The 20,138-nt window shown below is 38.5% G+C and overlaps 1 protein-coding gene across 6 annotated transcripts in view; it reads right to left on the bottom strand.

Moving 5' to 3' along the window:
* Window positions 1–20,138, bottom strand: part of CLCN4 (chloride voltage-gated channel 4) — a 104,507-nt gene that overhangs the window by 39,503 nt on the left and 44,866 nt on the right. For all 6 annotated transcript variants that reach the window (XM_016424789.2, XM_007500940.3, XM_007500938.3 and 3 more), the window contains 5 exons: window positions 13,409–13,615; window positions 13,231–13,311; window positions 11,479–12,024; window positions 6,608–6,794; window positions 786–1,184 (listed from right to left, as the gene is read on the bottom strand). In XM_016424789.2, the coding sequence (XP_016280275.1) occupies window positions 786–1,184; window positions 6,608–6,794; window positions 11,479–12,024; window positions 13,231–13,311; window positions 13,409–13,615 (1,420 nt within the window). The remainder of the gene's footprint in view (window positions 1–785; window positions 1,185–6,607; window positions 6,795–11,478; window positions 12,025–13,230; window positions 13,312–13,408; window positions 13,616–20,138) is intronic.

Below are 20,138 nucleotides of genomic sequence, written 5' to 3'. Positions count from 1 at the left end.
TTTTAAACTTGGAAAGATCAGGGGCCAGCTAACTAGCTCAGTGGATTGAGAGCCAGGCCTAGAGATGGGAGGTCCTGGGTTTAAATCTGACCTTAGACACGTCCTAGCTGTGTGACCCTGGGTAAGTCACTTAACCCCCATTGCCTAGCCCTTACCACTCTTCTACCTTGGAATTAATATAGATTATTGATTCCAAGATGGAAGGTGAGGGTTTTAAAAAATCATAAAACAAAGTGAAAATATTCAGGAAAAGGGGGAGAATGATATTCCGGAGGTAGATCGCCATATCTCAGATTAAACTATCCCTGACTTTCATGGCTTCTTTCCCTTTCTCCTATGCACTCATCTGCCATCCATAGTAAGGGGGTCAGAGCCCAGAAGAAGAGAGAGGTTCAAAGCAGGGGTTTAAGATGTGAGTCGGGCATTTATAAGTCAGCAAATGATTTAAGTTTTGCTTCCCTTGAACAAGTTTTCCCCAGTCTTGGCTTTTTCTTTATTTCCTATAAATAAATAATGTCTATTTCTAGTTTCCTTTGCTGCTAACGCCACGCACATGCCCCACCCTTCTGCCTGGCAGCCCAGTGGGAGCAAAAAGGAGGTGAGGTGTAGGGCTCATAGGCAGCAGAGCTGGAGGGGAGTGGGGCACTGGAGCCAGTCCCCGCCCCCTCTCTACACTTGCTGAGGACATTCCTCACTTCGCCAATCTCTCTGCTCAGCAGCCCAATGGGAGCACTTTCTCTGTGGGCTAAGGAGGGTAGGGTACCACTTTCATTCTCTTTACTCACTGATGGCCAGGATGAGTTCTCTCCTCTGGGCAAAACCGATGAGGCGCTCGGAGTCTTTGGAAACCACCACAGGGAAGCCGTTGTAGTCGGTCTCTTTGATCAGCGTCTCGACGTCCTCCACCGTCATGCTGTCCTGGGTGAGCACAGAGAGCGGCGGCTCCCCGCGCCTGGGCCTCATGACGTCCGTGGCCAGCGTCCTGTGGGTGAACTCGTCCTTGACGTCCAGAAACGGGTACCCGTTTAGGTGGATGTGCGCCTCGTAGATGCCCTCCTTCCCGAAGGCGTCCGCCACCCACTTGCTGGTCACGGCCGCGGCCATCAGCGGCACGATGTACTCCAGGCCTCCTGTCAACTCGAACATGATCACCACCAGCGACACAGTCATCCGGGTAACGCCACCTGCGAGGAAGAGAGCCGAGGCGTTAAGGGACGCGCAGCCAACTCCAGCAGGCCCATTTCAGATGTGAAAAAACCAAGAACCTGGAAACTGGGATGATTCCCATCGCAGGTCTGCAGTCAGGAAGAACCAAGTTCAAATCCAGCCTGAGGCACTTCCTACCTGGGTGACCCTAAGTGAGTCACTTAACCCTGTTTGCCTTCATTTCCTCATCTATAAAATGAATTAGAGAAGAAAATAGCAAACTCTCTGGGCCAAGTCATTTACCTCTGTTTGCCTCAGTTTCCTCCTCTGTAAAATGAGCTGGAGAAGGAAATGGCAAACTATCTGGGTGACCCTTGAGAGGTCACTTAACCCTGTTTGCCTCAGTTTCCTCATCTGTAAAATGAATTAGAGAAGAAAATAGCAAACTCTCTGGGCCAAGTCATTTACCTCTGTTTGCCTCAGTTTCCTCCTCTGTAAAATGAGCTGGAGAAGGAAATGGCAAACTATCTGGGTGACCCTTGAGAGGTCACTTAACCCTGTTTGCCTCAGTTTCCTCATCTGTAAAATGAATTAGAGAAGAAAATAGCAAACTCTCTGGGCCAAGTCATTTAACCCTGTTTGCCTCAGTTTCCTCATCTGTAAAATGAGCTGGAGAAGGAAATAGTAAACTCTCTGGGCCGAGTCACTTAACCTTGTTTGCCTCAGTTTCTTCATCTGTAAAATGAGCTGGAGAAGGAAATGGCAAACTATCTGGGTGACCCTTGAGAGGTCACTTAACCCTGTTTGCCTCAGTTTCCTCCTCTGTAAAATGAGTTGGAGAAAGAAAATGGCAAGCCACTCCGGTAACTTTGCCAAGAAAACCCCACGAGACAGACATGACTCAAATGACAGAACAACAACTGTAACAGCAGAGCAAAGATTCAAATGCAGGTTCTCTGACTTCAAATCCCGTGCTCTTTCCCTTCTACAGTGTTGATTTCCATTGGGCACAATGGCATGAACTGTGCGGTAGTCTACCAAATCATATACACGAGGAGGCAGCATGATGTCGAGGATGGAGTTCTGAGCCTGAGTCCAGGAAGACCCGGGTTTAAATCCTGTCTGACATTCACTAGATTTCCTCAATCCGGGATAACAGCATCTTTAATTGGTACTTCATAGGGCGATTTGTGCAGCTGAAATGGGATCACGTGCAAACTGAAATACCACATGGTCTTCGTTATTTCAGTCGTGTCCAACTCTGTGTTTAATGTAGGGCTTTCTTGACAAAGATAGTGCAGTGGTTTACCATGTCCTTTTCCAGCTCATTCAACACATGAGGAAACTCAGGCAAATAAGTTAAATGACTTGCTCAGGGTCACCCAGCTAGAAAATATCTGAGGCCAGACTTAAACTCAGATCTTCCAGCCCTCTATCTACTGTGCCACCTTCCTGCCTAAAAATGCAATGTAAATATCAGTTAATATTACGACATAGAACAAAGAAAAAAATAATTATTCTATTATTTGATATCAATATCAGTTATTAGTGCAACATAGATAGAAGAAAATTATTCTATTATTCAATATACCAGTTATTAAAACATAACAAGGAAAAGATTATTTATTGCATTATTCAATATGAATATCAGTTATTATAACATAAAAGATTACTTATATCATTTGATATACATTTGAGATATTATAAAATATGAAGAAAAGATTACTTATTCTGTTATTCAATATAAATATTGGTTATTATTAAAACATAACAAGGAAAATATTACTTATTCTATTATTCAATATGAATATTGGTTATTATTAAAACATAACAAGGAAAATATTACTTATTCTGTTATTCAATATGAATATTGGTTATTATTAAAACATAACAAGGAAAATATTACTTATTCTATTATTCAATATGAATGTCGGTTATTATTAAAAATTACTAGGAAAAGATTATATATCCTATTATTCAATATGAATATGTTATTATTACAACAAATAAAGAAGACTATTCTATTATTTGATATGAATATCAGTTATTACAACATATAAAACAATTCTATTTTCTATGTGAATATCAATTAAAACATATAACAAGAAAAAGATTACTTATGCTATCATTCTATATGAATATTAACTATTATTACAATATACAAGGAAAATCTACCATTTGATGAGTATCAATTATTATTAAAACAAATAACAAAAAAGATTATTTCTTCTATCGTCCAATATGAATATCAGCTATTATGACAGCATATACCAAGGAAAAGATTACTTATTCTCGTGAAGTCCTACCTAATTCTCTGATCCAGAGCCGCCAGTTTGGGGGAGAAATCCGTTATCTGAAGCTGAGTCACTGTGCTCACTCTTTCCTAGTATCTACGGGTCATCTGTGGAGCACCAGCTGTCCACAAAGACCCCCTGCCTCAGTGTCTGCAATGCATGAATTCTCCAGGCTTCTCACTCAAATTAGAGTTCATCCTCCCAAGCCCAGAATAAGCGGAGCAAGGTCCCTGGTCCATCCATCTCCATCAACCTGACCTGCACCCCTCAGGTCCTTGGCGTTCCTGAGCAGACTGAGATGATCCGTCATTTATGTGAGGATACTGATAAACCTTAATAGATTTCACAGCTACTCTCACCGACTATTCCTGAGAGTCTAATGGACCAGATTGTGCATCTACTACATGCTATATTATTAATCAGGGGTAGCAGTCATTATTAGTAACAACAGTAGTAGTAAACTGCATTGATACAACACTTCAAAATAGCCTTGAATAAATGGATGGAAAATCTCGAGATTTTTATTTTTGCCCCAGTTGGCATACAAAGAAAAGATTCTTGGGGTGATTAGGGGGCTCAGTGGATTTGAAAGCCAGGGCTAAAGATGGATGGTTCTGGCTTCGAATCTGGCTTCAGACATTTCCTGGCTATTTGACCCTGGGTAAGTCACTTAATCTCCTAGTCCTTACCACTCTTCTGCCTTGGATCCACTACACAGTATTGATTCCAAGACAGAATATAGGGTTTTAAAAAATAGTATTGAATCTAAGGTAGAAGATAAGAGTTTAAAAAATAAAAATAAATTTAAAAATAAAGAAAAAATGTTTGTCATGGTATCCCAGGCAATGATCCCTGAGTGCACAGCAAAAGGAGACCGTCTTCCAAAATTAATTGCAAAGCAAAATAACGAGAGTTCATGAAAAATGTCTAAATGTACTGTAAAATGTTGCTCTACAAGGCTGTCTTATTTCAATGTGAGAGAATTTCAGAAAGGAATCCAATTATTATCCTAAAGTGATAAGCTCATAAAGTTCAGCAGTCAAGGCTATGAATCAATACAAATGGTATTTAAACTATAATTGCCAGGAATCCTATAAATAACTCATGCCTTTCAATTCTATTCTGTGCATTCATACTGGATCACTGTTATCAGGTCATAACTGATAACAGATTTTAAAGACTGTCTAATCCAGCCCTTTTATTTTACAAATGAGAAAACTGAGCCTGGTAGAGGTAAGGTGACTTGTCCAAGGGCAATCAGGTACTAAGTGCTAAAGGCAAGATTTGAAACCTTCCCCTCCTGCCTTCAAATCCAGCTTTCAGTCCTCCGTACCACACTTTCTTATTAAGTGTTTGCTTCTGTGCAAGGTATCACTAGGAATAGCCTGTGCTTTAAAGAACTTAAAATCTAGTCGGAAGGAGAAAGGAAGGATAGGACACATTCACAACTAGGTAATAAGAGAAGGTAGGCTATGATTAAGGAAACAAGAGGCATCTGAGTGGCAGAAGGGACTCAAGAAAGATGGGATCACTTTCAGCACAGGGGAGGAAAAAAAGAACTTGGAGAACATTTCAGAAAGTAGATAAACCTGAGCGAGGTCTCAAAGGAAGAAAGGAATTTCAACAGGAGATGCAGGGAGGATCTATTCTAGGGAATATCACCAGTACATAAAAATGCAAAGAGGTAAAATAGGTCAGGAAAAAATTGTGAAATGGCAAACAATCCAATTTAGCTGGTGCAGAAATTACATCGAAGGGAGCAGGAAACAAAAAGACTACATGAATGAAGCCCAGAAGAGCAGATTGGAGTGGTTGAGAGTTTTAACTCTCAAGCAAAGAATTTGTATTTTCGCTCTTAGGTACTAGGGATCTATTGAAAGTTTTAGACCAAGGAAGTTGATGCCATCAGACCTCTGCAGTGGAAAGCAGTGAAAGATGGACTAGAGAAGGGAAAGGGGGTAGAAAACATACATCCACGCATGAAGATTTCAAACCACAGGAGACTGGGAATCAATCTTATCAATCAACGGGGCTTAAATAGCATATGGAGGAGGAGAGGAGAGAGAGAAGTCAAAGATGGCTAAGATTGTAAGCCTGAGTAATCTGGAGAATGATGGTGCCATAAACAAAAATGAGGGGAAAAGAAGCAGATTTGGGGGGGAGGATGAGTTTGGTGAATTACACAGTGGGTATATTATCAGCACTAGTCATATATCCAAATAAAGAGGTTATATGGCCAACTGGAAATGTGGGACTATACTTCAAGAGAGAGAAGAGAGTCAAAAAATTTCGGGAATCATCTCTGTTGTTGTAGTTGATTTTTTCTTAGTCATGTCCAACTCTTCATGCCCCATGTGGGCTTTTCTTGGCAGAGAAAATTATCATTTTCTTCTTTGGGTCATTTTACAGATGAGGAAACTGAGTCCAACAGGATGAAATAACTTATCCAAAATCACAAAGCTAACAAGAGTTTAAGGCTGGACTTGAACCCAGGTTCCCCTGACCACCTAGCTACCCCAATAATTTGTTTTAACCCTATATAAACTTTTATGTGGATTGCTAAATCAGGGAATCAGAGAAAACATTTCCATGTGAATAATATCATGAATGGAGAGATGTTAATGATTTGGCACCCAAATCTACAGCTAGATAAGATAAAACTAGATAAACAAGCCATCTCAGACTAAAAGGGAAAAAAAGCCATAAAACATCACTGCATTGAAGGACAGCCACAGCCCCATTTCAGCATCCCTAATGGGATTACAAAATCAAATATAGAGCCAAATTGAACTTTAAGGTCCCCATTCCCAAGTCAGTTAACAACCACAAAAAAAGCCTAACAAGGTTATGCTCTGCTCTGGAGCCACATTAATATTTTCTACCTCTCAGAGGTACTAAGCCAGATCGTCTATCTATAGCTTCTATCTCAACTGAGCCTTTTAGGGAAATCTCAGTGGAAAATGAAGCCTTGAAAACCTAAAAGACGATAAACAAGAAGAGGACAAGAATGCCCTTGTCAGACAACAAATGTCTGAAGCCCCACCATTCCTAGCTGGCTTTTATTCTGAATACTAACAGAGGATTTGGACACCAAGCAAAATAAAGCAGGAGTCACCTTATAGACCAACACGAGGGTAAACAAGGACCCGACCCCATAAAGAACCTACCTAGGCAGGCTGCAGCTCCCACCATGGCGTAGAGTCCAGGAGTGACACAGTCTGCTCCAGGCCGGCACCAGTTCCTGAAGATGATCCAGTCATGGTGGTGATAAGCCAGCTGTTCCACTCCTATCCCCACCATTCTGCCCGCCATGGCTCCCACAGCCATGCTGGGAATGAAAAGGCCTGAAGGGATCTCCAATGAGACAGACAGAAAAAGACATTAAGGTACAAATCCCAGAGATTTTGTAACATCCCAGAGGGGTGACCAAGCTGCCAATAAGGGCTTCATTTATTATTTCGTTGATTGTCTACATTGAAGAAAATGGCAGAAAAAAATGTCAATAATGCAGATTAAACCTTAAAGTATATCCCCACACATCTTCCCTGCCTCCACTCTCTAATCTGGTGGTTAAACATCCAAGTAATCAAACTATCACAAAGTTATAATTAGGAAGAGGCAGAATTCCTCTTTTCTTCTCCGTCTTGGGCTTCTTACAAAAGAAACAAACTGAGACAGAGAGAGACAAGAGACAGACAAAAAGAGACACAGAGAGAGAGAGAGAGGAAGAGATTTAGAACAAGCAAGAAAGGAAAAGTAGAAAGAGAAAAGGAGACAATGTTTTGTTAATCATCATAGAAAGTGATAAACAAGTTTCACCTTCTATCAATTTCATGTTCATTTCAATCCATATTTATGAACTAGATAACTTTTGGAATCCCTTTTTAGCTCTAGATTAATATCAATTGATGTTCAATAATAATACAACCAACAGGTATTCATTAAATACCTACCAGAATCTGCCACACACTGTGCTAGCTGTTGAGAATACACAGGCAAAAATGTAACAGTCCCTGTCTTCAAGGAGCTAACAGACACATATAAAATATATACCAAGTAAAACAAGGTGATTTCAGAGTACCTGAGGAGTTAAGGATGGCATCCTTGTAGAAGGTGGCCCATTTTAGGTATTCTGAGAAGGTAAATTCCAGGCTTATGGAATGTGTTTTCAGGTTTATCATTATTTTCCCTTGGAACAATCCTATAAGTATTTTTTGTGTGTTTCATAGGCGAGGGTACAGAGGTTCCAAGAGCATTTCATTCAATGTCACCTACCTAACGAGTGCCAGTCTCCAAGTGAGTTTTCAAGACTCCAAGTCTAATATCCTTTCCATTCATTAGAACTGATTTCTAATACTTTCGAAATGTACTACATAGTCCACAATTACCTTGAAAGAAGAGATTTTCACTTTCATTTCCTCTTCCTCAATATCTCTGATTTGCTTGTTGGGGATTACAGAAGTGATAAACCCAACTGCAAATAACATGTAGAAATGAGCCTCTGCCGTAAGAGATTTTCTGCTGTTTTATCTCTCTCCTTTCTGTGTCATTTAGATTGGATTTTAAAATTAAATGTCAAGCACAGCATGAAAAAGGAAGAGAGGAGGCCACTGACTACTCACAGATGAAATAAAAAAACAATTCCCTTCAGCAGTCTTCCATCTTCCAAAATGCTTCAAAAATATTAATATTCTCTTTAATACTCAATCACTCAGCCTCATTTAAAAGAAAGTCCTAATTGCTCCAGCCTGTCAGTTTTTGCTACAATATTCTGAACATTTTAGAGATGGAGTTGCAAGAAACAGATGTATCTTATAATCAAAAGGAATTGTGAGACTTTTTTTTATTACCTGGGGGGCAAAATGCCAGTTATCACTATAATCCTGAATGTTTAGGTTTCTTTATAAATTTTTAAAATACATTCAAGATATTTTATTATTTTTAAAAGTACTGTCAAACATCCCAGCTTCTATGTTCTATTTTTAAAATTTGAGATTGCCTTTTGACCTTTGTTCATGAAGCATCTTTTTCATTATTCTGGTCCCTGATCCCAATCAGAGCACACAAAAGTAAACAGGCCTTGCAGCTAAAAGCAGCTGTCTCGGACTCCTTATCTCTGATCCCTAAAGCTGAGGGCACTTTGGAGGAAATGATGCCCTTTATGAGGGTTCACCTTGCTTTGTGTTCCTTTCATTCCAGGTGACTTAAAAGGAAGGTTAGATTCTTCTCTTGGGGAGCCTTTCTTAAAAACAAAACAAAACAAACATGCTATCATTCTTACATAGACGTATAAAAAATAAGTCCCTTGGATAATAGATGATCAATCCTCTGAAATCTTCAGTCAGTCATTTAATCAAGGGTACCAGCCTTCAAATAAATAAAAAATTGGGTTCTTGTTTGACCTTCATACACACCCAGGGAAACTGGATTTTTTTTTCTGCCAAAAAAGGAACAAAGCATAAAAATAGATTTGAAAGGAAGTGATAAAGCTCAATTCCATTGTCTGAGAGGAGGAAAAAAATTCTTTTCACTAAGCTAGTCTCTTTGTGGAATGATTGTGAGAAGTTCACTCTAAGCAGATTTTAACAAAAGGACCCTGAAAAACAGAAAGCTGTTTTCTCTGGTTTTGTTTAACAGGAACAACTAAAATGCATTCTCTGGGGACAGTTGTTGCCACCCAGTGCTCTCTAGGGAAGTAACTTGTAAAGAGTTCCTTAAATACAACCCTAGCCTTCATGAAAAGTAAAAAATAAAACATTAGTTTTTTTGACTGTGTTAGTCATGAAAGAATGATATGCATATATTTTTTAAAACATCCTAAACTTACATTCCAAAGAGATGAAAGGAAGACATGTGTACAAAAATATTTATAGCAGCTCTTTTTGAATTGGTAAAGAAAAAGTGGAAACGAAGGGGGTGTCCCTTAATTAGGGAACAGCTGAACAAATTATGGTATGTGAGTGAAATGGAATACTATTGGTTAAGAAATGATGAAAGGGATGGTTTCAGGAAAACCTGAGAAGACTTGCATGAACTGATTCAGGGTGAAGTGAGGAGAACTAGAAAAAGTTTATAAATAGGAAAGATGTTGTAAAAACTTTGAAAAATCTCAGAGTTGTAATCAATGCAATGATCATTCATGATTCTGGAGGATTTAGGATGAAGCATGATGATAATTCCAGGGTATAGGATTAGAGCATCTATTTCTTGGACACAACCAATGCAGGAACTTGTTTTATTTGATTATGAGCATCTGTTACAGGTTTTCTCTTTCTCCCCCCAAAACTGCCCTTCCCACTCCTCTTGATAGGGAAGTGTAGAAGTGAGGTAGCACTAGCAGTTGGAAGGACTAGTATAGATCCATTTATATCCTGTAAAGAGAGTGAGATTCTGAGAGGCTTAATCAGTGACTATATAGGTTGTATAACTAACTGAAAAAGCATTTCTATTTATCCAACTGGGGGGGAAAAAAAGCCCTGGAATATTAGTTGGATAAGGAATTATATTTTGAACTGTTTTTATCATAGGACAAGCACAGCTTAAGTTTTGGGAGATCCATCCCCAATGGCTATTAGGCAAGGAATTTTTTTAAATACACCCACTAAAGTTGGAGGCAGGAAGACCTAGATTAGAAGCCAGCCTTAGATATTTAACTATCAGATACACAATCTCACTTGGTCTCAGTTATGGTGCCTATAAAATAAAAGAGTTTGGATTTGATGACCTCAAAAGCCCCAGATCTATGATCCTTGTGAGAGAGATGCAATTATCATCACCTTTTTACAGATTATTAGATGGAATCCAAGAGAATACTAGCCACATTTACTCTTGGGAACACAAGCTTATCAACCTGGCCAGTTTCTTCTAATCCAGGTGTGTAAGGGTTAGCAAACTTTCCTAATCAGTGTCCTTGTAGCTGATAAGGGAAGTCAGTCCAGCAGGCCACCCACTGATTGATTACTCCCAAGGGCCCCCTCCCACTCAGCGAAATTGCCCAAATCCAGGAGATTTGAGCCCAACGTACCCCTGACCCCCCAATGTCATCGTGTGCCTTCAAGGGAGCCACACACACTGACATGCCTGTGGTCAATAAAATGCCTTACTTGTAATCTTCTGAGTGTTTATGTTCTTTTTCAAAATGTCCTCACAAACCAGGAAATCATGCAATATTTTAGAGCTGGAAAAGACCTAAAAAATCAAGTCTAATCCCCTCATTTTTATAAATGAGTCAACTAAGACCCTGAAAGATTAAGTGACCTTGACTAAGAAAACACAAGAAACTAACGAAGTGTTTTTAAAAGAAGCCAATATTTTCTTCATCTGAAACACAGAAAGACTATTATTCAAGAAGATTCTTAGACTGGGTGAAGAGATCATACTAGTTGCTCTCTAAGTTTACCTATAATGCTAACATTCTACTATTCTATAACTCTAATTATTGCCGATATTATAGAGAATTTGAAGAAAACTTTTAAGAATTTCCTTAAGATTTTGAATTTGAAAGATGACTCTAGTACAAAAATGAATAATATGGAAATAGGGATTGGGTGCTAATACATGTATAACCCAGTGGAATTGCTTATCAGCTCTGGAAGGGGAGAGATAGAGAACATGAATCATATAACCATAAAAAATTTAAATAAAATAAAAATTATATTAAAAAAAAAGAATTTCCCTTAAGCAACATGTATGATGGGGATTATTCTTTACCAAGATGTTCCATCCAGACTTGGATTTTTTTTTTTCTCCAATGGTGGCCATAACCCACTAACACCATCATTCTAACTCTTGCATAAATTGAGTTCTTCTCTCAAAAGAAACACCTACCTGTCTTTTAAAGTATAGTTCAGAAGCTGATGACGTGCATGCATTAGGAAATAAACTGAGAAAGATACAGGGTATAATCTGGGGGATTTCCTTCCACCCGATATCTTATCATTCAGTGGTTGGCTCCAGTTTTTATTAGGCTCCTTTTTTGCCTCATCTATTAGAGAGCCAGCCCAGCCATTGGTCCCTCTCTCCCTTCCTCCCTCCTTACCTTCATGCCAAAAGTAAATATCGTAATGATGATTTTGAAGATGAGGGCTAAAGCCAGCTGCCACATAGCGGTATAAACCCCAGCCCCAGCCGGTCTATCGGGAATGTCATCCACAGGCCTCGTCATGTTAGGGTCATTGATGTAATCACAGAGCTGGGAGGACTCCAAGGCTCCGCAATCATTGAACAGCTCCGAGATGAGCTCACTGGTGCTCTGGCGAGTGTATGGATTAGGGTAAGCAATTATGGCGGTGATGGCTGTCACCACGATGACCTCCAGCACAGGATACTTTCCTAGCTGTGTGGTCTTCCGTCTTCTACACCAGGCAATGTTACAGCGAATGAAAAGAGTCCCCCAGAGACCCCCAAAGACACCGAGGAGGATGAAGGGGAAAAGTTCAGCCATGTACCAGGGGGTGTGGTATTCCACATAAAAGAGAACCAGACGGCTGTTCCCAAAGGGATTGATGGACCTCAGTGTAAAGGCAGCCACCAGGGCAGCAAAAAATGACCTCCAGAGGGTCTTTAAGGGAAAATAATAACTGACCTGAAACAAATAAAGAGATATTAAGAGTCAGACAGAAGACAGGTAACGTGTATCTTATGCATGATGCAGAGGTAGTTGAGGAGCATCCTTTGATGCTAGTTAGAATGGTGACTGATGAGTCTTAGGCCCACATCTTTCACAAGGTGGTTGTTACCATGGCAAAAAAGTATTATTATTTTAGAAAAGAATAATTTCTATTCATACATCTGTTACTCAGTCATTTTCAGTTGTTTCTGACTCTTTGTGATCCTATTTGGGGTTTTCTTGGCAAAGATCTTGGGGTGGTTCCCCATTTATTTCTCCAGTTCGTTTTATAGATGAGGAAATTAAGGCCAATGGTTAAATGACTTTCCCAGAGTCTCATAACTAAAAATTGTATGAAGCCAGGTCTTCCTGACACCAGGCTTGGCACTCTATCCACTGCAGTATCTAGCTCTTTATATTTATTCAGTACATTGGGCAAATGACTTCATCTCTCTTGACATTAGTTTCTTCATCAATAAAGTGAACAGGGTGACTAAGTGATCAGAAAGGCCCTCTCCAAATTCTAACATCTTGTGATGTATCCTAATATTTACCTTCAGGCACTCATCACTCTAAAAAAAGAAAAAAGTTCTGAGCCCCAAACACAACAGTTAACTTATTCATGCAATTTTATCTGTAAGATACATCAACAAAAACACGTAAATGAACTCAATTAAGTCTAAAAACGTAATGGGAAAATTTTTATTAAGATTCTAAGTTCTGTTCTGTTTTTAATTTGATTCTCTACCATTTTGAAAAGAAAGAAAAATTAAAAGGGAAAGCTTGTTCAGTTATGGTGGGATATGACCCCTCATATGAAAGCAATCCCCAGGATTCTACCCTAAAATAAAAAGCAAATAAAATAGTGCCTATTTTAAGAGTAAGAAAAAGGGAGTTTTAAATCCTAAAAAAAAGACTACATTATAAATAGAGGAGGGTTTTTTTCCCCTTCAAGCAAACTCTTATTCAATAGTAAAAAATAATTCTTAAAATAAAAACAGATACAAGCTATTGGATAACCTACAACCAGTCTCTACATAACTTGGCTTTAATTTAAGCCCAGGAAATTAAGAAGTCTAGTATATTACTGCAAATGACTGCAATGACTTCTTGATACACACAACCTACGCTTCTATTCATACTCACCCAAAACCATTAATCATCTAAATTGTTTATTCTCACCTCTTCGAGACTGAAAAGTACACCCCCAATGGGGGCACCAAAGGCGACAGAGACCCCAGCAGCAGCTGCCGCTGAAAGTACCTAAAATACAAAAATTTACATATAAAAAAACAAATTCTTCAGCAAAACACTGTACAAGAGGAAGAGTGAGCTATCAAAGAGAGCTGACCCTACTCACCTCTCTCCTCTTTCCCTCATTCTTGCTATACTTGGAAAACAGGCTACTGAAGAAGTTACCACAGCAACAAGCCACGTGGACCAAAGGGCCTTCCTTTCCAAGGCTGAGGCCAGAAGATACTACCAGCACTAGGGTCACTGTTTTGATTAAGAGCGTCCACTTCCCCAAGTAGCCTCTTATAATAAAGCCGCTCAAGATGGTCTTTATCTGAAAGACAGAAAGGAGAAAGGGTTGGAAAATAAGGTAATAAAATTCCAAGATTAGAAAAAAGCAATTTAAGCTTATCAGAGAAACATGTTTATTTTTTGGAATTATTAAATCAGACAATGAGGATACGATCATAGCTGCATACAGAAATTGCTTGCATCTTTTAAAAATTCTAGTTTGTCATGGTGGCTTTTGTGCATCATCTTAAACACTGAATATTAAAATCTATACTGCCTCCTATTTTTATTTTATGTTGTACCATATTTTTAAATATACAAATAATCATAGGGACAGGAATTGGACCTGCCTGTGTTTCCTTTGACACAGAGAATGTCCTTTACCCATATAAGTGTGCACCTTTACTGAAACTTACAATCTTAGAGAATTGCTTAGAGTAACAAGAAGGTAAATAATTTGAACAGGGTCAGGATCTATCAGAGGTGGGTACTGAATGCAGTTCTTCCTAGTTTCCTCACTTATAAGGAAACTTTTAAGTATCTAAGTTCTATTTTGTTTTTAATTTGATTTACTACCCATTAGGAAGGAAAACAATAGATATTATTATTTAGGATTACATAGTAAATTAGATAGGAAAATCAAAAGGGAAAGCCTTAAGGCTAGTTTTCCATCTACTATTCCATGCTCCCCTAATATACTGAAATTAAAATCTAAATACTAAAATCCGTTAAGAGAGAATTAAAATTCTCTTTGTTTATTTTGAATTAATCAATCAAGAACTTAAAGTACCCCTATTTAATACTGAGTAAATCACTAACAAAAAAAGTTCTCCACCCCAAAGGCCATAAGCACTGCCTCCTGGGCAGTACTAGGAAAATTGAAAGGCTGTGATTGGTTCCTGTGAAGAGGGGAAGAGACAGGAAGTGACGTGGCAAAAGGAGTATACAAGGCAAGACCCAAAAGATGAATTATTGATTCCTGGTCTTTTGGGAAAGAACTTTCTTGTGGATGCATTCCTGGGCTTTTTGAGAGACCCTTCTCGTGGGTTCATTCTGGGTTGCGATGGAGAGGCTTATTGGGTGAGGGACTGGAGCTGAAGGAAGAAGCTTGTGTTGGTGGAACCCTTGCTGAAGACACTACCACGACTCCACGTGGAGATCAGGACATGAGGGAGCCCTTGCCAGGTGGTGAGCTGGACATCTTTGAACAGCAATTAATTATAGGGTATCTAGCTAGGCAGTATTTTCTACTTCTTTCCTACATCTCTCTCTTTTACTATATTTAAAAATAAACTAAATTATTAAAAGCTACTAACAGCTATTTTGACTTATGGGTTAATTATTTTATAAACGGCAACCACAATCTCATTTTTAAACTCTTACATTTATTGGCAACCAATTTTAATTGTTACAAATCAATACTTCATTCAAAGCACCTTCAATGAACTTTTAAGACACAATTGCTTTTAAACATGGTGGATTTGTGTATTTTTTCTTGTCAATAAAATTTGAACACTTTATCTAATGATATCCTCATGATAGTTAAATGTGAGGTACTGAAATGTCTCAATCTTAACCACTTCTTTTTTTGCATCAATCACCTGTTGGGCTTAAATTAATATCTCCAAGTTCTTATTTTCTATAGAGTCTATTCATAAGTCACTTGAAACAGAAAAGATAGCTATGTAGAGATTTAAGCCTAATATAACCTAACTCTGACCACATGGCTGGCTAACTCAGCCATGGTGCTCCACCTCCAAAGGAATAGAGCCAGGTTGGGTCACACGTACACCTTTTTATTCACGTTCATGAATAAAGTGCCAGCACGCAAAATGGGATGAACCAGGTCAGCAATCCAGGAAGGGGAGGGTATGAAACTCCCTCTACACACACTCCAATCCTGACAAAATCTTACTGAATAAGGCTCTGATAGTCGGCAGATTCTTATTTCAGTGTTTAGCGATGCTAAATGTTACTTATTAAGGACAAAGTAGTAAGATCTTTCCTTTAAATTCAACATATTTCTTTCCTTTACACATTTAGTAGTATCTGAATCTGAACTAAAATAATGCAACTCTAGGGAATGCTTTACTTTACATACTGAACTACTGAAGCCCCAAACTTAATTATCTTTGAGAAGTCACCAAAAAGTGATCAAATGAATCTTTGTGATGATAACTACATTTATGTAGTGCATTAAGGTTTGTTTACAAAACGCTTTACATATTATCTTATTTGATCCTCACAATGACCACTCTGGGCACCATCAAGTTTTCTTCTGTCCTTTTCCCAAGTCTTGTGTCACTCCTAGAGAAAGTGAAGCTGAGCAGAATCACCACCAATTCATGCTATCTAACCTCCCCACTGCACAGTAGCACCATTTATGCTGCCTCAGGCGCCATGGAGGCCACCCCAAAGCTTTCCTCCTCTTAGAACCCCAGTTCCACCCCATCCCCTCTCTCTTGACAGCTGACTTCACCATCTACTTTCCTGAGAAGCCCAAGTATATACATTGTGAGGCCTGAATCTCTGTAAATCTCCAAGAATTCCCTATTCTCTAAGATGTCCTCTCCTTCCTCTATTCTGTCACAGGAAGAAATGGCCCTCTTAGTGAAGTGAAGGCAAAATCGTCCAAGTAAGCCCTCAATCCCATTCTTTTCCCTTCTTCTATGAAAATCTGACTTTAGGGAATTTCCTACATATATCTTTTTTTAAAACCCTTATCAATACTAAATATTGGTTTCAAGGCAGAAGAGTGGTAAGAGCTAGATAATGAGGGCTAAGTGACTTGCCCAGGGTCACAGAGCCAGGAAGCATCTGAGGCCAGATCTGACCCCAGGACTGGCTTTCCATCCGCCATCTTGCTGTCCCTCCTCCTCACTTCTCCTTTCCCTGAACAAGTATGTTCAAGTCTCCCTTAATCCCTCCTCTTCCACCCACTATCCCCTACCTTGATCTCCACAATCAACTGTTCTTTCCTATCAAATCTTCTTTTAAAATATCTCTCACCATCTCCCCCTTCCTTTCCACTTAAACTGATGCCACTCCAGTTCAAGTCTTAATTATTCCTTGCCTGATCTATTATAATAGGGTTTTTCTTAAAGGTTTCCCCCTCTCCAAGCCACCCTCTGCTACCAAGGACACAATAATCTTCCTAATCTGACCATGTAACTCTCCCATGCTCTATCCAGAGGCAGATGGCAGTGCAATAGTGTTGGGGCTGGAGTCCAGAATGGATTCAAACTGGTCTCAGCCCCTTATTAGCTGTGTGACCCCAGGCAAGTCTCTGAGCCTCTGTCAAGGGAAACATGAGTCTTTCCATTTAAAAAATAGGGATAATAATAGTATCTACCTCTCAAGGTTGTTGTGAGAATCAAATGAAATATTTGTAATGTTTAGCACAGTTTCTGGCACATATTAAGGAATTGACAAATATTTGTTTTTCCCCTCTTTTCTTTCTATTTTTTTTCTTTTCTTCCTTCTTTCCTTTCTATTTTCAAAACCTTCAAAATTGCTCTCTATAAATAAATAGAATAAAAATAAATAAGGAAAATCAAATAAAATTTTAAAATCAATAAAAATGTTAAAAATCAAACCTCTTTAGCCTTCCACTTAAAGTCCTAAAAGAAAAAGCCAACTGCAAATCACCTTTCCAGCCTTATTCTACACTAGTGCCCTCATATGCTTATATTTTAGCCAAACTGAACTCCCAGCTCATCTCAGAGGTGTAGCTCATTCCCCCATACATAAAATGCATGCTTATCTTTTGAAATCCTTCTCTCCCCATTATAATGCACTTTGGCTGCACCTTCTTCATGAACCTTTTCCAATTCCACTAGTAATCTCCTTCTCCAATTTCCATTGAAAACTTTGGATCTGTCCTGTGCCGCTATGACAGCTAGACTAGATTTTCATACACTTGGATGTACATTTGAGCTGGCACATAATAGGTGATTCATTTTATTGACTGATTGACCTCTGAGATTTCTTTCAGCTCCTGCTTGTAAGATCCTAAGGTTTTGGTGGGATTCCATTCATTACATTTGAGAAAACCAGTACATCTTTTTTCTTAAATATTGAAATATCATTGCATACTTCTGAAAAAATAATTTAAAAATAAATATTCCTCAGAATTGTCTGCATAAAATTTTGTGGTAAATCCATTTCCTCCTGATGCCTTATCACTCTTTACATTTTTACTGACTTTCTCTAGTTCCTTTTCTGAGATAAAGACATTGCAAAACTATAAAAATCTGACAGTATAAATTTAGGAATTTCCAATGACTGAGGACTGAGAAATGTAGAGTATTCTGTAAACTCTAGATGCTACATCTTTACTCTTGAGAATAGCATTGTTTCTGACCCAGTGCCCTCAAGCATCATCCTGGGAAACAACCGAAGGAGAGAGCCAGACTGGGAGGTGCTCCTCCAGGCATTTACAACCAAAGCTATGAAGACTCCGGGAGAAAAGTTCTTGCCACCAAAGTCCTTAGCACAGTTCAATATCAGAAACTGATATCATTTGTCAGTGGAAATGACATTACAGAAGAGGCTTTAACATCTGTTTTGCTACTGTACCCTAAGAACCAAAGGACCTTTCTATCTGATTTGCAGCTGAAATATTCTACATTTCCCTGATTAGAATGTTAACTCCTTGAAAGGAAGAATTATCGTATTTTCTATTTGTACCCTATGCTTTGTACATAGTTGGTCATAAAACATGTATGAAGTACATACTATGTGTCAGGCATTGTGCTAAGTGCCCTGAGGATACAAAAAAAGGGAAAATACAGACAAATGGGGGAGCAAACTGCCTTGTAAAAATAAATTACATACAGGATAAATAGGCAATAATCAGCAGAAGAAAGGTAGCAAAATTAAGAGGGATTGGAGAGGAGAATTAGGTGGCTCAGTGAGTTGAGTCAAGCCCAGAGACAGGAGGTGAGTTCAAATGTGTCCTCAGATGCTTCCTAGTTGTGCAATCCTGGGCAAGTTTAATCTGCACTACCTAGCCCTTACCACTCTTCTGCCTCGGAACCAATACATAGTATTGATTCTAAAGGATTCAGTATTTGTAACTTGTTGACTCAGGGTACATCTATAATTTGCTTTATGTATTATTTCTTTATTTGTCTTCTCACAGACATTAAAAAAAAACACTTTGAGTAAGAAATTTGATCCTGAGGTTCTACATTTTCCTCATTTTGGGGTAACCTTTTATTTTTCTACAAAAGCTTTGTCAAGCACCCAAGGTTTCTTGGCACAGTTTAAATGGTAAGAGAGGTGATAGTGGTAGCTTATGGGATATGTAGCGATGGGATATGATTTTTAGTAATCATTTTGGTTCAGAAGTTCAGCTTTTAATATTTTAGTTCTGAAGACAAAACTACATCTGAGGAATAACAAATAGTTAAGTTTATTATAATTATATAGGACTAAAATTTGTGCAAGCACCAATTATGGTCTAGGAAATTCAGTAAAATTGATGGGAAGAAATGACCATTAAAAGAAAGACTTGTTGCAAGCATGACACAGGAAATGCACAAAAAATTTCTGACTCTCTTTGAGTTGATATTTTTGACTTAAGCATCATTTCCTTCTTGCAGAGGCCCAAAAAGCTAAAAATTACTAAAAATTTCCCACTTGATAGACTAGGGTTTGAAAAAGAGATCCTCACAGATGCTATGTTCTTTTGTTAAAGGCAATGAATTAAATGAATAGTTCATCTTAAGCTCAATACAGTCTTCCAGTGCCCAATAAGGGTATAGCTACATCAAACCTTTGGGGGGGAAGCATATATTTGTAGATAAAGAGTGAGAGGAGACTTCAATGAGGCAATGAATACAAAGATGGATAAGCCCTTCACATCCTTCGAAGCTAAGTAACTTGCAGCTCACAGATCAGGTTATGGATGTACATACAAGCTATAATCTCACAGACAGCTGAGGCTACAAAACCCATCTATAAAGGATTATACTTTTTATTCACCAGACTTAGAATTAACTTTAGCCTGGCTTATATTTTAATTTCATCAGTTTGGGAAAATTTGATTATGCCAGCTGAGATGGGAGCCTAAGAGTCTTCAAAATGAAAAAGCTGAAAAAGGGACCAGTCTGGAGGCTTAACAATTCAATTTTGTTATATGACTTAGTTATAGAAAGATCTTCAACAATAATTACTAAATAATTTCCTCACAACTATTTATACACGGTCTCCGGAGACACTGCTGGGAGGCTGGAGGAGAATATTTAGAGTTAGAAGTAGATCCTCATGAGTGTGAATAAGGAATACACTTAAGTGGTTATATCATTTGAATTCTCACAATATTTCCATTGGACTGGATTAACATATATATGTATAATTTTCAGTAGTGTTCATTTGAGTAATATGACCACTTTACAGGATTAGTTCACATCAATCAAGACCTGGATGTATATCAACATCTACTACATTTAAAAGAGAGAAAAAAGAAAACTTATTCTAGAAAAGGTGAGGGGAACTAGAAGATGAATCCCAAAACACCTGGAGACCAGGTCTATGAAAAATGAAGGAAAGAACAAAGAAAA

The sequence above is a fragment of the Monodelphis domestica genome, chromosome 8, assembly GCF_027887165.1.
Source record: "Monodelphis domestica isolate mMonDom1 chromosome 8, mMonDom1.pri, whole genome shotgun sequence".
Classification (NCBI taxonomy): Eukaryota; Metazoa; Chordata; class Mammalia; order Didelphimorphia; family Didelphidae; genus Monodelphis; species Monodelphis domestica.
The sequence above is the reverse complement of the archived record's forward strand: the minus strand, read 5'-3'. Positions and strand labels throughout refer to the sequence as shown.